The sequence below is a fragment of the Astyanax mexicanus genome, chromosome 2, assembly GCF_023375975.1.
Source record: "Astyanax mexicanus isolate ESR-SI-001 chromosome 2, AstMex3_surface, whole genome shotgun sequence".
NCBI classification, from domain to species: Eukaryota; Metazoa; Chordata; class Actinopteri; order Characiformes; family Acestrorhamphidae; genus Astyanax; species Astyanax mexicanus.
Genome location: NC_064409.1, coordinates 66136224 through 66162294, shown reverse-complemented (window position 1 = coordinate 66162294; position 26071 = coordinate 66136224). Strand labels below are relative to the sequence as shown.

The following is a 26071-nucleotide window of genomic DNA, read 5'->3' as shown; positions in this document are numbered from 1 at the left end:
CAAGATGCATGAAAACTGCGATTAAGAACCATTCTAATTCCACCAAATATTAATTTATGAACTCTTAAAACTGTATGAATATGAACTTGTTCTTTGCATTATTTGAGGTCTGAGAGCTCTGCATCTTTTTTGTTATTTCAGCCATTTCTCATTTTCTGCAAAAAAAAAAAAAACTCTATTTGGGAATTTGGGAAAAATGTTGTCTGTAGATTATAGACTAAAACAATGTTCATTTTACTCAAACATATACCTATAAATGGTCTCTTAAATTTTTCCAGAGCTGTATATAGGATATAATTTTTTTTGTCTTCATTTTTATTGAGCCGAAATTCTGAAAAAGATATTTGAATCTGCATTTTGTATATTTAATTATAATTTACATGAATTTTGATCAACTTGAAAGATTAGCGAAAATCATAAACTTGAATTTTAAAAATTATATATATATATATATATTTTTTTTTTTTGTAATGTGGTGAAATTTGTAGTTAAAATACATTTTTAGTGACCACAATACATGCCCTGCATCTTCCTATACTTCTCCCTGATTGATTTTTAGAATGTTGTCAATTTGATGAGTTGCTGTTCCAGGTGCTGTGCAGATGCTGCATACCTGCCAAAATCAAACTCTATGCAAGTGAGTGCACACACACAGCAGAATGAGCATAACAGACTTGCCCTGATTTACTTCCATTTACAATTGTTAACAAATAAGGCTTAATCTACAGTTACAGTAGATATAGAAATCCAGAGCATAAAAGCTATTGTACACATACTGCTGCTTAATGCATGTGAGACACCAGTTCTTTTCCTTTTTTAAAACCAGTTATTTTTTTACATTACATTACATTTGGCAGACGCTTTTGTCCAAAGCGACTTACAATAGTCAAGTACAATGTAAAATAAGTTTAAAGGAAAAAAATCTTTGGATAGGGATAAAAGGAGGTCAAAGGGGAGTAATAGGATAGAGGAGTGAAGGAGGGGAAGAAGGAAATGAGGTTAGAAGTAGTTAGTGTGTTATTATTATTATTTTTCTTCTTCTATTGTTGGAAATGGTTGGAAGGTCCATAAAATATTGGCTCTTTGTTCCAGACCATATTTTTTGCACCTTTTAACACAAGCTATTTTGGTTTGGTCCCGACTAAAATTAATGTTTAATGGTCGGCACCAAGCAAGGTACATCAAGGTAAGAGCACCCTCATACTCTCAGCTTCAATAATGTCAGATAGACAAATACAACGATTATATAAAGTGGAGAAGAAAGAAAGGAGCTGGATGTTTTTCTCAAGTGTGATTCGTGGTGGCTTGTGATTGCACTTGACAAATGAATTTCATGTACAAGTGGAGAGAGCTTGTTCCACAAAATTAAAAAGTAGTTCAGAAATGTGTCAAAGCAATTGAGAAAGGCTTTATTGTATTCTTAATCACACTCTCCTCACTTTAATCACACTTCACTGCTGTTTGCATCGTCTGTCTCACTCTCTCACTCTGTCTCCCTTTGTCTTGTTCTCCCTTCTTTCCTCTTTCTCTCTCTTTCTGTCTCAGTTTTGCATTACTTAAAATAACAATGCAAAAAAGCAATCTTAGCAGTGAAAGCAGTGATGCAACAGAACAGCCACTTCTTTAGGATCTTTCCTAAATTATCTTCCAGTTTTTTTCAAGAACAATCGATTCAAAGATTCCTCTGGGAGTTAAACCTGTTTAAGAACCTTTTAGCACCTGTACTTTTATAATTGTGTCCCCATTTCCTGTCCTTCTCTCCTTCTTCTCTTGCTCTTCTTCCATTCTTCTCTCGTTCTTCTCTCAGGGCTGTTTTTTGGTGTTCTTGCCGAACTTGTCGCTGAGTTGTTGAATGAGGTTGGCCAGTTCTGCTGTGGCCTGAGATTTCTCCTCTAGGAGCTCATAGCGCAGACTGGAAATATCCTGCTTTATCTCCTTCAGCTCACCTGCACCACACACAGACACACACACAAACACACACACACACACACACACACACACACACAATATAAATCTAGAGTATAAATACAAGCTGTAAGAACACAAAGAACAGATTACATTGAAGAGACTGAGCGACAAACAGACCAACATGTAGATATAATATATGGACAAAAGTATTGGGACACCTGCTTATTTATTGAGATCAAAGGTATTAAAAAGAGATAAAGGAGTGTATTCAGAGTTTACTGGAATAACTGTCTCTACTGTCCAGAAAGACTATCTTCTACTAAATTTTGGAACATTGCTGTGATGATTTGATTGCATTAAGTGACAAAAGCATTAGTAAGGACAGGATTCTGGGTCCTGGATGATTATTACCCCACCTCATCATTCCTATCTCCCCAACTTGACCCATAATTACTGGCTGGAGCTCCATCACTCTAGAGAACACAGTACCTCTGCTCCACAGCTCAACGCTTGGTTAATGCTAGTATGCAGGTTGATGTTTATCTGCTTATTCATTTTCCTGCTCCAACAAAAACGGGTGTCCACAAACCTTTGGGCATATAGTGTGAACAGACAGACAGACTGACTGACAGACAGACAGAAAGACATACAGATACCTAGACAGACAGATAGAGAGATATACAGATAGAATTATATGACAGAGATAGATAGATAGATAGATAGATAGATAGATAGATAGATAGATAGATAGATAGATAGATAGATAGATAGATAGATAGATAGATAGATAGATAGATAGATAGATAGATAGAAAATGTTCCGGTGTACACACACACAGTCAGGCACTGAGTGTGCTGGAAAATGTAATAATCCTTTAAGCATCTCAGATTTTTACCTTCATTGACTTCATCATTCTCCCTGTCGACCTGTGCCTTCAGAACATATCTCTTTATGAGACGCTTCATAATCTTCTGTGAGAGAGAGAGAGAGGGAGAGAGAGAGAGAGAGGGAGAGAGATAGGGAGGGTAGAGGGGGGGTGGAGAGAATGAGAGAGTGAGGGAGGAGGAGGAGAGAGAGGAAAATACACTGCTTAATGTTCTGTAAACTTCCATTCCTGTACTTCTTTCATTGTCAGTCGGCTTAATGCAGGATGACACTACAGGATCTCAAAGCTAAACAGAGACTTTACTCTCTGGATGAGACACACACACACACACACACGCACGCACACACACACACTTACTCATTCATAAGCAGAGACCCTGTGCACTGCTCTGTTCCTCAGCTTGTGTGTATTTATATGAGATTCAGAGAGGAAAAAGAGTACATGAAATGAATGCTTCTTTTCGAATATAACAGGAAAAATAGGCTCAAGGACCTATGAAAACCTAAAATTTTGAGATGTTAAATTTCCATCCCTTCTAATTAGATTTTTTCCCTGTTTCACATTTTACTGCCCCATCCAGAACTCATTCGATACACCCAAAAGTCATGGGATAACACTATGAAACATGATCATAAGTTATGGGGTGTTATTGTGTGAGTGAGGCTGAACACTGGCCAGCATGCTCATATCATGGTGGTGTAAACTATTGGAGTTTTGGAGCAAGATAGCCATCCATCCATCCATCCATCCATCCATCCATCCATCCACTCATCCATCCATCCATTCATCTATCCATCCACTCATCCATCCATTCATCCATCCATCCATTTATCCACTCATCCATCCATCCATCCACTCATCCATCCATCCATTCATCTATCCATCCACTCATCCATCCATCCAATCATCCATGCATCCATCCATCCATTCATCCATCCATAAAAAAAGAACATCAAATCATTTACTCTTTTTTACATTCTTATTAAACTCTGGGACTATCATCAGTTTAGAATGTCAGCTTTTGACCTCCCAAAGCAGCACTAATAATGCATGTTTAAATCCTAATGACCTAAATAAGCCCTAACAACCTACTTTATGTTCTCAGATCTTACAGCTGGAAATAAATAAATAAATAATAATATGTGTGTTTGTAAGTGATATGTAGGTATAAATGGTTGTGTGTAAAAATCTGATTGTAAAGTGTCCTTGGGTTTCTAGAAAGGCGCTATATAAGTGTAACTTCCTTAATTAATTAATTATTTCATAATTACAGTAGGTAATGAAACAGGGCATTCATAAAGTCTGTCATTCATTCATCAAAAGTGAGAAAAGGGGACGTGATACAATGACTATGGCTATTTTTAAAGAGTGAGTCAGAAAATTCAGAAACATTTTCGATCGCACCATGACCTAATTAACAATATGCTGATATGTTAAGGCATTCCTGAGTTTATAAACTGAGAATATGACAAAATTGGGACAAATTGATATGTTACAGTTTTTGTAGTTTATGTTGAAATAAAGAGAGGATCAAAAAGCAAATCACACACTGATTGTGTGGAGCCCTCTGGTGAATGTAGTCCTGAACAAACTCATAGTGTTTAAGCCATGAAGTATGAACTTGTCCCTCAGTCAGTCTGTCAACCCTTGATTACTATAAAACCCATTATTTAGAGTGTAGTATGAGGGTTTTGTATGAATTTAGAGTTTTTACAATTGTCCATTGTCGACTGTCACTGCTAGGTTGAGCAAAGTTAAGCTATATGAATAATAATAATCCAGCCCACAGTATCTGGAAGTGTTGTACTCCTCCCAGTACAACTGTAACACCAGTACTAACTTCTACACAATGAGCTAATTTGCATATTCTGTCTCACACAGCAATCAGATTAGATTTCTGTCTGAATAACTGGAGATGGAATTGACTGTCTTGTGGAAATCTTACCAAGAGACAATCCAGATACTAGTCACATGAGCAGGGACCCGGTGTGAACAGGTAAGCATGTATATCTCTCTATCTGTCTGTCTGTCTGTCTGTCTGTCTATCTCTCTGCCTGGCAGACACATTTACCCACAGCAAACATAATCTATCCCTCAGAGTACAGCATGTTCTCCAGTGTTTGTCCAGCGTCTGCTCTGCTTGGGTCTCTCTCTAATTGTCTGTCTCTCTCTCTTCTTCTCTCTCTGTCTTGCTGACACTCGTGGTTTCTCCCTGTGTGTGTGTGTGTGTGTACCTGATAGCGGGTGGGGTTTTTGATTGGTTTCTTCAGTGTGTAGTCCTCTCTGTTTCTGGAGTGAGCTCGGTATCGATCCTAGAATACACACACACAATAAATTATATTATAATTTATTATCAGAAACAAGAATTACAAAGAGCCTCCACTGTCTTTCACTTTATTGCCTCTAATGTTTGTTTCTATACCAGGGTTTAGTTCTACATAGAGAAACACTTTTGCCAAAACTTTTGCTGAAAAAAAAGAGAAAGTAAATGAATGGAGAAAAAAAAGAAAAGATCTACTGAAACGTCCCTGGAAAGAGAATATGATAAGGAGCTGGTATTATTCTGGGGAATTATAAACTACTTTGGCTTGATCAGTAGCTGTGGAGAGGCGGTTTGATTGAGTAAGGTGCTCGGGCTCGGGAATGCACAATGAGCTCTGAGCTGAATGGAAGGAGAACGTTAGCAACTCTGAAAAATTATGAAAAAGAAAAAAGAGAGAAAGAACTTTTCACTTCCGCAGTGTTATGAGGAAGAACAGCACACAATGTAATCAGCACAGATGCATATGGAAGCTGGCCAGGTTGTACGGAGGTGTGTGTGTTTGTGTGTGTTTTTAAACTGTACAGTCCTCTTGTTGGCACACACAATGATGTCAGTCATCTCTATAGAAATGCACTATATAAAAACACTATCCCATTATGCTAGGTGGCTGGTATAGTGTTGTTACGTTGTGAAAAGGGTATTGCAAAATTGCGAAATACTACTAAATGGTTGCTATGGCTTTCTAGGTGGTTGCTCTGGTGTTGGTAAGTGTATTTTTGAATGGGTGCTCATAGTCTTAGTGTTGCAGGTGCTTGTTATACAGTAGTGTAGTATAGTAGTTGCCATGGTGTTGCTAAGTCATTTCTAGGTGGTTGCAATGGTGTTACTAGATAGTTGCTCTTAAATCCCAGGTGGTTGCTGTGGTGGTGCTAAATGTTTGCTTTGGTATGTTAGGTGGTTCGGTGTGGTACTTCGAAGGAACAGGTTGTACACACAATGTAGCACAATGATGCCAGTCAGTCAGTCATCTCTATAGAAATGCACTATATAAAAAACACTAGCGCACTATGCTACGTGGCTGGTATACTGTTGTTAGGTTGTGACAATGGTATTGCAAAATTGTGAAATACTACAAAATGGTTGCTATGGCCTTCTAGGTGGTTGCTCTGGTGTTGGTAAGTGTATTTTTGAATGGGTGCTCATAGTTTTAGTGTAGCTGCTTTAAGTATTGCAGGTGCTTGTTATAGAGTAGTGTAGTATAGTAGTTGCCATGGTGTTGCTAAGTAATTTCTAGGTGGTGCTATGGTGTTATTAGTTGGTTGCTGTCAAATCCCAGGTGGTTGCTGGGTGGTGCTGAATGTTTGCTTTGGTATGTTAGGTGATTCGGTGTGGTATTTTAAAGGAAAAAGTTGTACACACAATGTAGCACAATGATGTCAGTCAGTCATCTCTATAGAAATGTACTATATAAAAACCACTATCGCACTATGCTAGGTGGCTGGTATAGTGTTGCTACGTTATGACAATAGTGTTGCAAGATTCCAAAATACTATTAGCAAATGCAAGCAAATGGTTGCTATGGCCTTCTACGTGGTTGCTCTGTTGTTGCTAAGTGTATTTTTGAATGGGTGCTCATAGTCTTAGTGTTGCTGTTTTAAGTATTGCAGGTGCTTGTTATACAGTAGTGTAGTATAGTAGTTGCCATGGTGTTGCCAAGTCATTTATAGGTGGTTGCTATGGTGTTATTACATGGTTGCTGTCAAATCCCAGGTGGTTGCTGTGGTTTTGCTAAATGTTTGCTATAGTATCTTAGATGGTTTGGTATGGTACCAAAAAAGTGGCAATTCTTTGCTCTTTTGTCGTACCTTTGGTCGTGAGTTGAGCATACCCATCTCCACCTCGTTGTCGTGTCGGTGACTCTTGGCTTTGCAGAGGCGGACGAGGCAGGCTTTGGTCTTCAGCGCCAGATAGTAGAAGGACTTTGGACTCGGCACCAGATTAAAAGGGGCAGGTAAAGTACGCCCCTCATCAAAATACGACAGCCACAGCTTCGCTCGAGCAAACTTCCACTCTACATCAGCATCCTCCTGCAGACAGCGTTGTTGAAGTGTTGTCAAATTAATAATCCTCGATCAATAACTAATCACAATGCAGCTGAGACTGCTAAAAACACATCTACTGCAACATGAGGCACTGATTAATATCTGACGTGTGCAAATCAAAAATACTTATCAAAAACCTCTTGAATAACAGCTTACAGTCTGTAAAATAAAACCTTTATTTAATATACAACCTGTTCTTTATGATTAGGTTCTTTAACCCTTAACCCTGTCAGATTTAACATCTCACATTGTCAATAATAAAGGGTTCCTAAATGGATCTTGGCTTGGGCGTGAAGTTACAAGGAACCTGCTTAATGGGTGTAGAACTTTTCCTTACACTGAGGTTCTTTCATCTTTAACCATATACATAAAAGACCTAACCATCTATGATGACATGATGATTTCCACAGGCAACAAACCTTATTTATCAAAGGTTTGGATGGTTTTCTTATTGTGACATTACAAAAAATAAACCACCCCTCCACCACAGCTCACCTGTCAACCCCCACAAGAGCTCCACGCTATAGATCAATTCAAGATCCTCCATTTCAGTCATTTTGGTTTAGAACCTCAGAACTGCGCACAGCAGGATTAGCCAGCGGACTTCGTCTGACGGAGGGATCTGTAACTACTGTTTGTGGCAAGCCAGCAGATGAGATGTAAATACTTTTGAATAAGGGGTTTTGTGCTTCTATCTTCTATAGTTAAATCATTTTGGTTGAGAACCTCTGACAGTACACAGCAGGATTAGCCAGCTGACTTCATCTGAGGGAGGGATCTGTAACTACTGTTTGTGGCAAGCCAGCAGATGAGATGTAAATACTTTTGAATAATGAGTTTTATGCTTCTATCTTCTATAGTTAAGTCATTTTGGATGAGAACCTCTAACAGTACACAGCAGTATTAGCCAGCAGACTTCGTCTGAGGGAGGGATCTGTAACTACTGTTTGTGGCAAGTCAGCAGATGAGATGTAACTACTTTTTAAATAATGAGTTTTATGCTTCTATCTTCTACAGTTAAGTCATTGTGGTTGAGAACCTCTGACAGCACACAGCAGGATTAGCCAGCTGACTTCACCTGAGGGAGGGATCTGTAACTACTCTTCGTGTGAAGTCAGCAGATGAGATGTAATTACTTTTTAAATAACGAGTTTTGCGCTTCTATCTTTTATAGTTAAGTCATTGTGGTTGAACACCTCTGACAGTACACAGCAGGATTAGACATCAGACTTTGTCTGAGGGAGGGATCTATACCTATTGTTTGTGTGAAGTCAGCAGATGAGATGTAATTACTTTTCAAATAATGTGTTTTGTGTTTCTATCTTTTATTTTTAAGTAATTGTGCTTGAGAACCTCTGACAGTTCACAGCAGAATTAGCCAGCTGACTTTGTCTGAGGGAGGGATCTGTACCTACTGTTTGTGTGAAATCAGCAAGTGAGATGTAACTACTTTTCAAATAATGAGTTTTATGCTTCTATCTTCTATAGTTAAGTCATTGTGGTTGAGAACCTCTGACAGTACACAGCAGGATTTGCCAGCTGACTTTGTCTGAAGGAGGGATCTGTAACTACTGTTTGTGGCAAGCCAGCAGATGAGATGTAAATACTTTTGAATAAGGGGTTTTGTGCTTCTATCTTCTATAGTTAAGTCATTGTGGTTGAGAACCTGTGACAGTACACTGCAAGATTAGCCAGCCGACTTCTTCTGAGGGAGGGATCTGTACCTACTATTTGTGTCAAGTCAGCAGCTGATATTTAAGTACTTTCAAATAATGAGTGCTTCTTTGTGCTTCTATCTTCTAAAGTTAAGCAGATCTTTTTTTATGTTAGAGTGATTTTGTGTAAAGAACTTCAAGAACATGTCTTTCATAGACCATAGACCTGTTCTAACTTGTGTAAAGATAGGTATAATATGTCCCCTTTAAAATGTTCTCAGATCTAAGATCTGAGGGTTTGGTACCTAAATAAAACATAAAGTTCCAGGAATATATATATATATATATACAGAAAAGGTTCTTAAGTCTTTAATGAGATTTTTTTTTTTAAACTTTGCATCCAGGCCAACAACACTTCAGTAATCTTTATTTTTAAGACTGTGAGACATGAAGTCTGCCTTGGTTTAAAATGAAATAGCCCTACAATAAAGAACTTCTTGTAGGGTTAAAGGAATCTCATCACATCAGCGTAAGCAAAAGATTTCAGGAACCGCATATTCAAGCCAAGAACCATTAAAGGAACCTTTTGTAACTGCGACTTTGAGACAGTAAATGAATAATATCTGTCAGACATTTGTGCAGAACCTTTGCTCACCTCGATTTCCTGGTAGGAGTTGTTGATCATGGCTATCAGCATGTTGAGGAGCACCACCACCATGGTGACGTTATACACTCCATACAGCACATAGCCGATGTTCTCAATGAACTTGTGGTCGTACTTCAGCACCACCGAGATCACCTCCGACAGGCCAAAAATGGACCAGAACAGGGTCTTAAAACTCTCCTCCACCCTACAAATGCACACACACACACACACACACACACACACACACACACACACACACACACACACCGACATTTGAATTGAATAATGCAGGGCTAATGCAGAGATGTGCAGTATAAATAAAGCTGATGTGATTTAAAGTACAGTATGAAAGTGTGTGTGGGGGGTGTGTGAGTGCAAGAGTGTGTATTAAAATGTCACTGCGTTTTATGCTAGCAGTTAACAAAGAGCACATCCAAACAACAGAAAGAACACGCTGTTCTAACACAGCACTCTCTCTCTCTCTCTCTCTCACACACACACACACACACACACACACACACACACACCTAAAAGGTTTAAATAATGCAGTTTACAGAGATAAATTCTGAAGCACATGGTTTAAATTAAATCAAGTCTCTATGTGTGTATGTGTGTAAAACAGTGTTATTAAAATGTATCCTGTTCACACAATACAAAAGAACACATTTTTCTATTACAATACACACACACACACACACACACACACAGACATACACACACACTTGCACTCCAAACAAAACCAAACCAAACTGTCCATTAAAGAGCATGCGTTCTGCAGGTTTTAATTACTACCTTCCTTTATTCCTGTTCTTTCTCTTTTCTAAAGCAGTGGCAGCACTGGTCATATACTCCATTCTCTCTGAAAGCCTGACACCTGCTGAAGCACTTAAGCCTGAAGAAGCCACACACTGGCATTTTACAAATCATCAGTCATCAGCCCAGGTAGCCATTAAGGCCCCGGTTTATGCAACGCTTGATACAGAGCCACGAAAGCTCCGCACTGAAGCTGAGCCGAGAAGACTAGTCTTCAATATGTCAAACAGAAGACATGTCTAATAGAAATCAGCAGCACACGGCTACAATCAGCCAGTATCGACCTAAAAGCGCTCAATTAGGAAACACGCAGGCGTTTCTGTACCTTTCAGGCGCTCTGCCCTCTATATTCTACCCGTTTGCTCTCATTAGGCGTTATTCACCACCCAATCCCTACTTAAAAACACCTTTTGTGATTGTGACATTCATTAGAGTTTTTTAATAGATAACAGTAATTATGTTCATTAGTCTAATGCTTGCTTAATCAGTTATTGTGAAGGGTTAAGTTTTTGTGTGCTTTATTCAAATATTTATTTGAATAATTCAATACTCGCTTTATACATTTTCTCCTAACACACACAGTATGCACTCCAGGAAGCATTATACTGTACCAACAATACCTCGATATTAACAGGTATTTTAATCTCAGTGTCTGGAGGTGGAGTTTCTGGAGGTGCTGAACAATAGTTGCTGTGAGTCTGCCTGCTCTGGACTACAATTCCCAGCATGCACTTACACCGGACCTTCCTGACTCTGTTTATCACGTGACGCTACGGCGTTCACACTCCCCCAGCTTCTGATTGTCCACACCTGGTCCCTGGTCTGTGTAGTATATATACACATCAGTTTCCCCTATTCATTGCAGGGTATTGTATGTAGTTAGCTAGCTCTTCTACGATGCATTTACTTTGTTTTTGCTTTTGTTATCAACCTGTTTTGTATATTTGACAACTCTCTTGCCTGGCCTTTTTTGTTGTTTTGTTTACCGTTGCCTTCCTCATTTTGCATTTTGACTTCCATTTTGCCTTGCCCTTTATTTTGCTGGATTTCCTGTGTTTGTCCCTGTTTTGCCCGTCACGCTCTGGTATGTTGTTTATTATTGCTGCTTTACTGTTACTGACCCTGCCTGTCCTTGATTACTCCTGTAAGCCAAACCCCTTTGTCAATAAATTGTCTTTTTGATCTATCTTTAGGACATTTGATTGTTGTCAAAGAGTTCCTAAACTAAAAAAAAAAAAAAAAAAAAAGAGGTTCCTAGGGTTCTAAACATGATTAAGTTCTATGTATCTCTTGATCCTAGTCTACAAACTAGCTTTGGATATCTTAAGTAACTTTGAAGCACTGTTGTAAGTCGCTCTGGATAAGGGCGTCTAAATACCGTAAATGTAAATGTAAATGTAAATGTTTTATGCAAGAATGACCTTTATAATCAGAGAAACTTGTGGACAAACTTGTGGACAAACTACAACACTAAACACTCAATGACATAAACATGGACATAAAACATGCTAAATATGTCTGTATAAACTGAAAACTGAACTGATGGACTATTCATTGGTGCAACTTTCTAAGCAATGGCCCAATCACAGAGTGATTGTGATTTTGGTGATACCACAGCCATCTGGGGCTTGAAGTCCAAAAGAGCATAATTGGCCACACTGTCCCTTGGTGGGAGAGATTGTCCTCATTTTCTTCATACTCTCTCCAGCTAAGAGTGATGCTAGCCAACAAGCATTCTCCTCCAAGTGTGCTCAGCTGCCTAAAGATGGTGTTAGCAGCATTTTGAGAAATGCAGTTGGCTGGCATCACCTGGAAGGAAGTGGAACTGTGATCTCTGGAATGATGGTGCTCCATCTAATTCTTGTAGTATGGGTTGGGGAGTTGGATATGAATGAGGTGGAGTGGTGACCATCCAATCTCCTGACATCACTACCACTCTCTGAATGCAATCAGGTTCTCATAGCAATGCTTTAAAACCTAGTAAAACGTCTTATCTAGAGAGAAAACTGTTTTAAATACCCCTGATTTCATAAAAAACGTGATAAACCAAGGTTTCCAATACTTTTACTGGAGCAATTATCAAAAAATAAAACAAGTGGGGGAAAAATAGGGAAAAAAAGAAAATGACTACATAGCATTGATAGCATCACCGGATGGTCCAACCTGGGTGGTCCATCTGGATTACAGAAAGATTACAGCATTCATTAATGACACCAGGACAAAATGAACCAGTGTAACGTCATTAATAATAATTCAGGCATGTTTTAAATAATTGGCTGCTGGCTCTGTTATCCAGTTTTATCCAGTATTTTGCCCTTTGCCTTTTTTTTTTTTTGCTCTGCACAAACAAAAAACAAGCCAGGAACAGCGAGAGACCAGTCTATGGGTCTCCAGTGTGGAATTATTTTACAGTGGAAAAGATAAAACACTTTTATGTCCAATTAAATCCCATTTTCTCCTCAATTACCCAAATATCCAAACCATTCATTAGTGCTGATCAACATCACACCCCTATTGAAAAAAAGTAGATAGAAATATACTAAGCATTTTTTTGCTATAAAGCACTAAAGTGTTCTTGTAGCCACATTTCTAATCAGTACATTTAAAAAGTGCTATTATGGAACAACTTTTTCGTACTTATTATACTTTAATTATATCAAAATAATACAAAAGTCTTACTTAAATTGTGCTAAACATACTTAACTGTACTAAAATAGAACTATTTTAAATATACTTAACATATAAGTAACATTTAAACACAGAACTTCATGTATGTAACGCCATATTTTAAATATGCTTATAGTAAAATTAGAATACATTTAATGAGTATTACAACTGTATCACTATTATACCCCAGGTAAATTAGGAATGTACTAATAATTCATGTTAAATATATTTACATAAGAGTACAAATATGCTTCTTGTTCCTGCTTTTGTAGGTAGCACAGTTCTAATATACTTCGTTGGGTATAAAAATATATTTTTTATTATACTGTACTATATTATACACAAATTTACTTTAACTTGTATGAATGTAGTAACTTAATTTACTTTCTAAAGAGTTACATGATATACTGTACTTTAAGTGGACTCCTGTAACAGTTGTTTTTAACACACTTTGCTAAAAATGTACAAAATAAGTATTTTAGAAGTAAATTGAAATACATTAAACTAAAAGTGCACTTTATAGTAATCAATTTTTTTAAAATACACTATTTTATATACTTATGTAAAAAGTATGATCAACGTTTACTTTCAAACATTTGATGAAAGAATAACAATAATGTACTTTTAATATGTTTTAGGTAAGTAGATAAATCTGTTTATAGTATATTTACAGCATATTCAGACGTTTCTCAATATGTTTTTAGTACAATTAGGTATATATATATATATATATATATATATATATATATATATATATATATATATATATATATATATATATATATATATATTCACCAGGGACTACAACTGATGAGGGGAGAGAGTACCATCTACCCACTCAGAGAGAGCAAGGCTAATTGTGCTCTCTCGGACTCCGGCTGCTGATGGTGAAAGATTGAGGACTGAGTGCTTTAGTCTTGGTGTGAATGTTTTAGACATATGGACGCTAGCTACAGTACCTTTATCTGAACACAGCATGTGAAACTGAACTCGCTGTTCAGCTCTTTACTGCTGTGATCCAACACAAGCATGCACCAATTACAGACTGTTCTGCCATTATTAACTTATAAAACGAATAAAAAAGAATGACGGGAGCTTTAATCATTGTGCTTTAACTGTCCTTGCTGCTTCTGCTTTAAAACAGCATTTTAAAACCCATAGAAAGCAGGAGGACATAATTAAATAAAACTATTAAATGGTTTAATTATATATAAAAGAAAGTCCAGAGTGACACAATATTTATAAACTAAAGAGAACAGACTTCACCTTGGCCTGTCTATATCACTAAATAGACAAAAGTCCTAAGGCATCTGCTCATTCAGTGTTTCTTCTGAAATAAAGAGTATTTAAAAAAAGTGTTTATCCTGCATTTATTATTTATAATAGATTTAGGAGCATTGCTGTGAGGATTAAATTAACTTTCCATTATCCATTAGAAGAGCATTAGTAAGGACAGCATTAGTGTGGTCATCCCACTTCCCACCATTCCCTCACCTCAACTACCCAACTCAACCATAAAGTACTGGGAGGAGCTCCATCACAGTTCCACTGTTCCACAGCTTAATGCTGGGGGGGCTTTATATACCCATTGTTCTCAAGTCTCACGCTTGCCAATCCATCGGCTGTATATTATAATGTACTCTTGTTGAGCCAATCAGAATATAGATCGCTCTGTTGTTAGGCAGACCTAGTCAAAGAGGGTGGAGTTTCAGCCAGAGTGTCAGGCGCAAAGAACTGTCCGATTCGAAAGTTCTAAAACACACGTCGGTGAACAACTGAACAAGAACAGCGAGCATCCAAACCCACCCCAACCCCCCCCCCCCCCCCCTTGGTACAACTGAAAAAAACTGTGCGCACCCACCACGACAACCACCCAAATAAATAAATACATAAATAAATAATATTACCATGATTTGTTTTCACACATTCCTATATGAGGATTTATTAATTGTTATTAATAGTTAACTTTAATTGATTTACTATATGATCAGGTCTTATTAAACTCATTAATATCCTGGCCTTTACAGCTTGTTCTATATGTGTTTAACACAATATGGTAAATATGGGGGTCTTCTCCTGTTTTAAAGACTGTAAATGTTGTCTCAGACTTTTGAAGGTGAGGGGGCAAATTAACTGTCTATGAAGTTCACTACAGCTTTGTAACCATCAGCTCTCCTTCTCTCTCTCCCTCTCTCTCCCCTTCTCTCTCACTCTTTCTCTCCTTCTCTGTCTCTCTCTCTCACCCTCTCCTTTTCTGGTTCTGTTTGTGTAATCTGAAGTGTGTAGAAGTGTGTGGTCGGTTACACTAACAAATGGGAGACAAACGAGAGAGGAAGCAAAAGGGAGATAGATGAAGACAGAGAGGCAGAGCAAGAAAAGAGAAGAAGAAGAAGAAGAAGAAGAGAGTGTGTAAAACTGAGTTAGTTTTCATTCCCTGAGATAAATATTGAAAAAAAAAATGGAACAGAAACTCTGTGTGTGTCTGTGAAGACGTACGGTGATGAATCCACTGGAATGTGTGTGGTGGCCCACAAAGACTCCTGTGGGAAAGTGTGTTGAATAATACATACAGTAACTCTGCAAACAGCAATTGTAATAATGTGCAATTGACATATTGCATCTTTAATTTTAATTGAAAACTGTTTAAAAAAACCTAAATTGCAATTAATCAAAAGCAACTCTGGAAAAATAAATGATGAGTTTCTTTGATTTTACCAAATCGAAAACCTCTGGAATATAATCAAGAGGAAGATGATCACAAGCCGTCAAATCAAGCTGAACTGCTTGAATTTTTGCACCAGGAGTGGCATAAAGTTATCCAAAAGCAGTGTGTAAGACTGGTGGAGGAGAACATGCCAAGGTGCATGAAAACTGTGATTAAAAACCAGGGTAATTCCATTAATATTGATTTGTGAACTCTTAAAACTTTATGAATATGAACTTGTTTTCTTTGCATTATTTAAAGACTGAAACCTATTTTTGTTATTTCAGCTATTTCTCATTTTCTGCAAATAAATGCTCTAAATGACAATATATTTATTTAAAATTTGTTATTTTTACTCAAACATGTACCTATAAATAGCAAAATCGAAGAAACTGATTCAGAAACTGAAGTGGTCTCTTAATTTTTTCCAGAGCTGTATATTGTAACTCTTATAAACACCTGCTAATGTAATATACTCCTCAAGCTTAGCATGTTCTTTTATGTCTCGTCTTCATAACAAAGAACAACAACAGATGAGCATCAGCACTGCAGCTAAAATTAATGTAATAGCATCTCATTATATGGTCAAGTGGAAGACAGAAGAAAAAATAATGAAAAGAAAAGAGGGCAAAGTACTGACCCCTGGGGGACACCATGTGTAATAGCTGGAAAGGAAGTACATTGGTAAGCACTAGGGAAGTAAAGGTCACTCTAGGTAAGGTTGTGGGCAATGTTATAAAAAGCGGTGTATTAAGTTCCAGAAGGATAAGACTAGGAAATGTGCCAGAATCAGATGTAGAAATGAGAGTATTTGTGACTTATACTTGTAGAAAGTTTAGTACAGTAGTCTGAAAGGTGTTGAAAGGATTCTCAGAGGTCATCTGTAATGAGAGACTCCTGAGATTTTGGCAGAAAAAAAGAAAGACTAGAGATAGGTCTGTAATTGTTAAAGTCAGTGGGGTCGGCACTGGATTCGGTGAAAATGACTGCTATGATTGAGGGCTGACATTTTAAGGGACTCAACACTGGAGGACAGATATGAATTTATGATGGTGAGGAAGGAAGTGATATGACATGCAGGATTTGTGGAGAGCAGTAGAGAGTAAGTAGGGAAGAGAGATATGCTGGGCTGACCTGTTTGAAGACAGCTGCAGGGGATGGACAATGAAACTGAAACACCTGTCATTTTAGTGTGGGAAGTTTCATGGCTAAATTGGAGCAGCCTGGTGGCCATTGTTCATTAATTGCACATTGCACCAGTAAGAGCAGAGATAGCAGGGTAAGATCACAGTTTTGCTCAAAATATTGCAATGCACATTATTATTGAAAATCTGTGGTGTGATTTAAAGCGGGGTGTTCATGCTCAGAAACCATTAAACCTGACTGAACTGGAGATGTTTTGTAAAGAAGAAAGATCCAAAATACCTTCAACCAGAAGGCTAACTCTCATTGGAAGCTATAGGAAGTGTTTAGAGGCTTTTATTTCTGCAAAACCTTTGTTTAAATGTTATGTTTTTGCTTCTTTTGTCAAATGCAGGGTTCAGTTGTTGGGCTGTATCTGTAAAAAGACACCATGCTGAGAGTTATGAGAAGTTCCATTCATTTGTTAATCAGTGAGTGGTTTCTTTATTTATAACATCCCTGAGAAAGTATCCCTCAGTGTGGAGATCTGTGCAAGCGCAGTAGCCAGAAAAAGCCAAAAAATCTTTATTCAGCCAATCATTATTGAGCCAAATGTTCATGCATGAGATTTTGATAGATTTATTAGTGATTTATTTATTAAATATGCTTTAGAAATGGTAATCTGACGCATAGTTTTACATTTAGGTTTTGGTGTCTTCTTTTTCTCACAGAGAAAAGAGTCTGATGTTGTGCGACTAAAAATAACTGCCCGATTGAGACCGTGCACTCCCACAACAAATTGAGATTTTAATGCCTGTCAATGTGTAAGCTTAAGCAAACCTCATTCCTAGGTGTATGTGATCTGTAGCTACCATCCAATCAATGCCTAATCAATACTTAATTAAGTTAATTAAGATGTGTTTGAGGAGGGAATGAACAGTAGAGGATCAGTAGAGTGAATAAGAGCAAGCATGAGGCTAATGCAGTGGGAAAGTTAAATAAGCCCACTCAGGTAAACATAAAAGTGAAAGTTACTTTAATTAAATAATGATTTCTAATACCTATGGTCTGCTTTTCACAAACAAACAAAAAACTTATATACAAAAACAACATGAAATTCAAAGCATATGCTAAAGACTTACTAATGCAAATATAACTAATAATTATTTAATTTTATTTTTTAAATTAATTTTTATTTTTATGTGAACTCCACCAAAACCTTTTAAACTGAACTGTCATTAATTATCTGAAGCAATATTGCTATATAAAAATGTTTTTATATGTTGTATGTTTGTTTATTAGTAGTTAATTTTGGTTCCTCCGTATCTTGTTGCAGGTGGGGCACTAATTAGCGCTACACCTGCAGCAAGCACATGCAAGCTTTCGCGCTATTTTTTAGCAGAAGCATAGTGGATGCTTGTACAGGTAAGACGTGTTTTTTCTGTGGCTCTGATCCCATAGTTTTAATAAAGCGCTAAAATGAAAAAATTGTAACCCCCTACTATAAAGCAAGTGCTTAGAACTGTGTGTGAGAAATATGAGCTGATATAAATGCGTCAAAACCGAATTTTGATGACTTTAGAGAAGTTTAGTTCAGCCTTTTTTTGTGCAGGTATAACGTTTTGTGCCATTTAATGACTTAAGCTTAAAATTTTGAATTCTTGTTCGTTCTAAAATACCATAATAAGCCACTATACGATCAAATGTTTAGTCTTTTACAGTAACTATTTTATATCACTATTTTATATATTTTTATAAATACAATATACATATTTTTGTTCTGTATATAGGGTTTAAAGTGATTGAAAATATGAAAATTAAGCTAATCTGTCCTGCATCCTAGCTCTGTGCTGTTTCATGTATTATTACACCACAGTGTTTGTCATATTTTTGTTTATTGGACTATTTTGCCTTTTTTTTCTTGTGATGAATTTCTATAGTATATATGCTAATGTGACTTATAAATAATTGTTATGAAGAGAAGCATAGTGGATGCTTGTACAGTGGCTGACAGAGAGCTGCTGCTTGCTGCATGTGCTAACTGTGCTCCATGCTATATTTTGTGCAGAGCAAAATAAATCCTCAGACCTCCAGTCCCTGTGTGTGTGTGCTCTCTTTCTATGTGGCGACGAGCTCAAGTCTGCTACATAAACAAGCTAAAAGAGGCAGTTATGTGTTTATAACAAGGTAAAGATTTAAAATGTCCATACACAGTAAAATTAACTTTAATAGCATTTTTATTGTGTAGGAAACCAGCACCCTAGTCCAAAAAGTGATATCCATATAGAAATGTCCTGAAGTAATACCCAACACAGTACACAACAGCAAACATGTTTTCTAAATGAAGAGACCAGTCAGTAGTTGAAATATGAATAAGATATTCAATATTTATTGTAACAGTCAGCAGTTTGCTTATACTAATTATAAATGACAATTTTCAGGTAAACTTGGTAATGCATCATCATGCAGGGATGTGCATCATTGCTCAAGATTAACGTTAAATGCAATTAATTTTTCCGAATCAACCAATATTTATAATTCTATCACTACTTAAACTATTGCATAAAAACACGTTTTAAAATTATTTTTTGTTTAACCTGGTGTAAAGGATTCATTTAATGTCTTATTTACTTTTATTACCTTTTTATTTTTATTTATTTTGTAAATTCTTTACGTTTTATGTTTCAGTTCGTTTTTTTTTTGTCTTAGAAATTTCTATTTTACATATATATTTCATTCATATATATTAAATGTTGATTTAAATATAGTTTTTTTATTTAGTTATTTTTGTTTTATTCCATATTATTTCTGATTTCTTATTAAATGTTTTCAATCCCTTTGATGCTTGGCAAAATGGTAAATGAGGGTCACCCTTAGAAGCTGGGTGTCTAATCTCTACTCCACTTAATGATTCCAGATCAGTAACAGGAATCAACCCAAATTCTGCAAGTTTGAAAATAGATGTAAAAACTAGACAAACATAATTAAACTAAAGGTTTGGAGGACATGAATTGTTTGATTTGTATTCAGGAAAATATTGATTTTAAAATTAAGTTCAGGAAAGAGACAATTTCATATATTTTGACATTAGCAGATTTACTTAAATATTATGTTTTCATTACAATTACAATGATGCTTTTCAGTAACGTTCCTTATCAAACATCAAAGCTTGTTATGTAATGCTTAAATAGAAATCCTCAAGATTTAGTGCTGTAATATCAGACTATTGACAAAAATCCTGAAATCCAGAATCTTTCAGCACAGAAACTGAAATTTGTCACTTTTTATCTATTTTTAAAACACACTTGTTATTAAATAAAAAGTCTATAGTGTCCTTCAAAACAAGATAAACAATTCTGGTCATGCTGTTTTATCAGCAGGGTAATTAAGTAATTGATCGACACACAAGTAACAAAAAAAGGAAGCAATCAGTTGCTCTGTACAGGGTACTGGAAGTTGCGGGTCCGCACATCACAGCGGATCTGCACGGGTTCGCTGAGGTTGTGACACTGGTGTCAGTAATTATGTAGACATGCTGTTGGAACCCCCTGCCCCCCCACTTCTTGTCACTCAGAATTACTCAGTCCATTTGTAATGCATTGTTGCATTATGGAGATTTTTCTTGTGCGGTAAAGGAATTTGCAAGTGTGCCAAAATGTGGAATTTCAATGTTATTCATTAATATACACACGTTCTGGTGGAAAGTTTTCAGGAAGGTCCATTTTTAATGAAAGTTTCATGAATGCTCAGGTTTCAGAATGAAGCCCAGTGGGGTTACTGAGCTGATTGTGTGTATCTAGGAAGGAGGAAATTTTAACTTATGGAAATCTGTTCTATTCTATTACAGTAACATGCTGACCATGAGTACTCTGGTTGCTTTTCTTTCATTAATCCATTCTTTCACTATTTATAAATCTTGATTTAATACACCTGTATCAAAAGGAATGAATAAAATGCCTGAATTCAGTGATTCATGTTTTTTTCACACCTGTAACTTTAAGCCAGAGACGCTAAGCTGGAACACATTTTTATCAAATGCAGGTTTGAATATAAACATCTGCACCAAAAACATTGAGAGGAGTTGGTTTCAAGCTAATTTTGGAGTGATTTTCAAATTTGACAGATTAAAAATGCAAAGAATTTTAGTTGTAATGTTCAGAAAACAGGAGTCCAGCCAACAATTTAAACTTTGGGTTAAAAGAATATATTTTGAACACCACAATTAACTTTAATAAGCCCTATCTGAATGGGATTAGTTTGTTAAAAATGTTTCACACATCTTCTCAGTAATAAAACTCTTGAATTCGGACTACAATTAAAAAATAAAAAAACAGGAGGACCAGTGAGTTTTTAGACTTTCTCGGTCACATGACATCGCGTTCAGTAGCTCCTCCATTTCCACTGGCTGTTGTGTTTACGTGGATCTCCGTGGAAACGAGCACCCAAAGTGTAATTACTGTGCGTGGCAGTGGACAAATAGCTGTTTTATTAACCCTTAGAACCCTACAGACAGAGTTTCTGTCCACAATTGCACCTTGTGTTCCCAGCTTAATTACTCAGGAATCCCTTCACACACAAACATAATCCATATATGGTTAGAAAGAACTTGACAACGCAATGACATCCCAGTGCGGTAAATCATCTACAAGAAACCCATTGAGAAAAACACCTAAAATAGTGAGATTTCCTTCCCTAACTAGCTGATGTTTGTTGTAATGCAAATGAGTATTATGTCAACTATATTCAGAACGATATTGGAACATTATTTCAGTAATGTTAGAGGTTAGCCTGAAAGCTTAATAAAACATTGTTAAATGTTCTCTGTTAGCTAGGTTAGCTAGCTGTTTAGGTGCAGTTTAATCTGATTTACTACCCAGATAATTCCTACTGCTATAAACAAATGCAAATATATCTAAACCATTACTATGCATTCAGACTGCTATACATGCTTCATTAGGGGTGGGTATCATCACTGATTTCCCAGTTCGATTCGATTCCGATTCACAAGGTCTCGATTCGATTTTCAAATCGATTTTCGATTCGATTCTCGATTCAACATCGATTAATTTAGGGAAATTTCAGTTACCATAAAAATTGTAGTTTGAATATGAAATGTAATTATACAAGGAACACTCAAATTTCATTATTAAAATATTAGTTTATATTATGAACACTCACTTATGAACTGTATATCCTTACATATAAATGTTACCAGAGCTTCAGATATTTTTTTAGCACGAGGAGAACTTGAAGGTAGTTTCATCGCAAATGCTTTCTCTAGTGGAGTTTGTGTGGGTTCTGCCGTTTTCTGAGTATCAGGATGGTGTTGCGTTAGATGATTTCTCAGATTTGTGGTATTTCCACAATATTTCAGCTCCTTGTTGCACAGTTTACACACAGCTTTGCTTTTATCCAGCTCTTCCCTACCGCCATAGCTTCTGAATCCAAAATGCAACCACACGTCTGCCTTCAGGTTCTTGGGCGCCTGCACTCCTGCTTCAGCCATGCTTAACTGATCACCCCAGCCAGAGCGCGCTGCTCGGAAAAAAAGGATGGTCTCGCGAGATCTACGCGAGACGTTAAAGCTACGCATACACGGGGAAAAGGGGCTAGTTATAAAGATCGATCTCGGGTTTATATAAATCGATATCGGATCATTCAAATGAGGATCGATTTAAATCGAATAATCGATTTTTTTAACACACCCCTATGCTTCATATCTCAGAAAATATAACTAACCCAGTGTCTCACCAGTACATTCACTATCATATATTTTGCTTAAATATAATGTTCTTTATTAATTGCTAATACACACGCACTGTAAATGAAGGGAAAAATGTGGTGGTGCCAGATTTCACAGAAATGCTTAAACCTTCAGTAATCCTCCTTCAGGAAACTGAGCAAACGTGTTACTGCGCTATTTGCTGTTAATATCACAGTAAATCTGGCTGTGTTTTTAATGAATCTGGCGGATGGTCTGCTACAGGTGTCCTCCCGTTCTCTGTGTTCATTAACTGCACTCTAATACGAGAGAGAGAGAGAGAGAGAGAGCAGGATGAGGAACGGAGAGAAGTGTCAGGAGGAGTGAGGAGGTGTGAAGGGAGATTTTAATAATAAATGTTCTATTCGCATGTATTTCAGTAAACCCTATTAAGGCATTTCTAGCCAGTCCTTCATTTGAGCTCTGCTGTGGTGTGAAGACAAGCACACACACACACACACACACACACACACACATATACTTCTCTCTTCACATGAGATTCCTGCCGGATAGGTTCAGCTGAAATTCAAGCTGCAACCCTCACGATGACAAAATCCAATTAATCTCTCTCTCTCTTTCTCGCTCTCTTTCTCTCATTCTCTCTCAGCCCATTTCTCTTTGTGTGAGTTAATTTGATGAGGAGATAAACTTTACCATCTCCCTCTCATCTCATCTCTACAGCAGGGTGGAGTGATCTGTCTGTCTGTCTGTCTGATGTGTGCTGATACCCTGCTTCTGCTGCAGACATATCCTGCCTACACACACAAACACACACACACACACACATCGACGAAAGTATTGGTATACCTGCATATTACACCTACAGAAGCTTTAATGACATCCCATTCTACATCCATAAACATTAGCGTGGTCTCGGCCCCCCTTGCTCTCTAACTCTAAAGCTAAAGATTTGGTTTAGCAAAGATTATGTTTGATGCATCGATTTTGCATGTCCTTAGAAAGGGATGCTACATGTTGCACACACAAGGTGCAACACACACAATAACACTAGGGGCTGTCCAATCACTCAGCAGCGTTTAAATGGAGGAAGGTTTTTGAAACTATACGACATGTCCTTGCCACCACTGCTAGTAGAGGCCTCTAGTGGAGGTTTCCAGTAACATGCATTAGACACTGGCAATTACTGTATGAGAACAGTCCCATCAACGAAGCAGCCAGCTGTCTACATAAACACATGGCCAAAGCGCAAGAATATCTCTAAGCTAACAGCAGGATTGGGGTTATTGAGTAATACACCATACTCCTCAGATACTCCTCAGACCCCGCTCTGTGACTTTACTTAGTTTGGCACTTCACCGCTTTGCTGTGTTGCTGTGGATCTGAAACGCTGATGGTAAAATATCTAGTAGCAAAGGAAGAACACATACTTGTTGCTGAGGTTCCATCATATTTTACTGTCTCAATCATGTTTGTAAAGGCAGACTGCATGACTAGGGGCTTAGTTCTATCCACATGAAAGGTAACATATTGTAAATTTTTGCACAAGTTAAAATATTGTTAATGGAGTGGTGCATTTATTATTGCAGTTATTATTGCCAGTTACAGTGCCTTTCAGAATGAGCCGATTAAGGGCTCTGTCACTTTTATGCAAATAAATTGTTGCTGGCCACATCATGTTTACCACACCTTAGTGTTAGCTTGTGCTAAATAGCAAAACACAAATAAGTTAGTTTGGGCTTAACTGTTATTAAACTCAGTTTTAAAGTGCTATAAAATAAAATGTTCCTCATCTGTTGATTTGTTGCAATCAGTAGGTACAGATCCCTCCATCAGACAAAGTCTGCTGACTTATCCTGCTGTGTACTGTCTGAGGTTCTCTACCACTTTAGTGAAATAGTGTTTCTTCAACTGATCTAATGAGTGGAGCTCTGATGGGGATTGATAAGTGAGGGGTGGTGCCAGGGTAGTTCAAAGCACCACAGTAAGGGAATCATCCAAACGGCTCATGATAATTCCGCATGATTCATAACACTAAACTCTTTTAACTGATTCACAGAAAGCAGATGGATGGATTTTTTGTGTGCATGGATTGTTTACAGGGTCAGTTGATAATCAAGTGGAAATAAAAAACATGTAATGTGATTTTTGCATAATACTGTATGTCCCATTTAATTTAGGCATTTTCACACCTGCGTCTGTAGAGATTATGTTTTTTTATAATATTGGTGTCATTCTCTAGTGGTTATACTCGTATGTGGAACAAAATAACCACATCCAGACCATTGAGAGGAGTTGGTTATAGTCCAGTCCCAAACAAACTGTTCATGGTGAGAACATGATCCAACCTCAGTTTAACTCAATTGGTGTATTTTGATAGTTTGAGCTAAACTCTATTCTTTAGTTTAACATGGTAAACTATCCAGATCATTACTATACCTAAGAACAAATGCCATGTCAGGACCTTCTTTCTGTATTTACTTTCTTGTTCTGCCCCAAGCAGGTTGAACCAATAATCAGAGACAACATTTGCATGTGGTCTGTTGTGACTCATTGTGGTGCACTTGTTTGAAAATGCTCTACGTTTTTTGGAACAAACTTGTTAAACTGATTCGACCCACAGCAAACTAACTAGAGGTGTCTAAAATCTCCTAAAAAGGAGTGTTCCACTACATTTGTTTGTATAATGTAGACTTAAAAGTCTTTTTCTAAATCTTTTATTCCTTTCCCCCAACATTTTACAACTCTATGGCACTAATAAAGCAGTAAAAAATAAGTAGACTGAATAAAAGTGGCACTCCCTCTATGCTATTGTTGAGATGCTTTAGGGAATGTGGTCCCGCAGCAGTTATTACAGTTACTGCTGGTGGATTAGGGGTGTAATATCACCCCCAGCATCAGGCAGTTTATTATATGGTTCAGATAGCATGTAGTAAATTGCCAGAAGCTATCAGATTATTAAACAGGCCAAGAGAGAGTAAAGGAGCACTGAATAAAAACTCAACATGCTGAAGGGGCTTGCTTACAGGCCTGGAATTTTTCTTTCCCGTTTCTTTTTCACTTCCCCTCCAGTAAATGATCTCTTTCTTGCCCTTTATCTCTCACTCTCCAGCTCTGTTGTTCCTTCCAGTCTGAAGCAACAGGCCAGATATTCAAGAATAAAAAAACACAACCGAGCAGAATTCTGATATAAAAAACAACAGCCAGTGACAAAACAACATTTTACAGACTTAAAAAATGTACCCATACAAGCTCCACACACTGGTGTTCTTTCATTGTTAATGCATTGCCTTACATTTCTGTACTGCAAAGCTAATTTTGACAATCACCTATATACAGTTTATTTAGTGTGTTAGCACTAAGATAAAGCACAGCACAATAACATTAGCCACATACATTTTAGCAGTTGTTCCAGACTAAGGGACTAAGCCTAGACCTGGACTCAAGAGCATTTTAAATGGAGATTTTTCACTGAAAGCAAATTGTAGTCCAGGACTAGGCTCAATCCTTGTCTGTAAAACCAACCCTCTTTGTTCACAAAAGAGTGTGAGTGTGTCCAAATTGCATCCTATAAACTAGAAAAAAG

At 37.2% G+C, this 26071-nt stretch overlaps 1 protein-coding gene across 1 annotated transcript in view; it reads right to left on the bottom strand.

The window, feature by feature from the left end:
* Positions 1-548: 548 nt before the first annotated feature.
* The window catches only part of trpc7b (transient receptor potential cation channel, subfamily C, member 7b), a 110202-nt gene continuing 84679 nt past the window's right edge, over positions 549-26071 (bottom strand). Inside the window, exons 8-12 of the mRNA XM_022665722.2 lie at positions 9470-9665; positions 6923-7144; positions 5029-5106; positions 2804-2879; positions 549-1946 (exon numbers count right to left, since the gene is read on the bottom strand). Coding sequence (XP_022521443.2) covers positions 1804-1946; positions 2804-2879; positions 5029-5106; positions 6923-7144; positions 9470-9665 — 715 coding nt within the window. The 3' untranslated portion in view covers positions 549-1803. The remainder of the gene's footprint in view (positions 1947-2803; positions 2880-5028; positions 5107-6922; positions 7145-9469; positions 9666-26071) is intronic.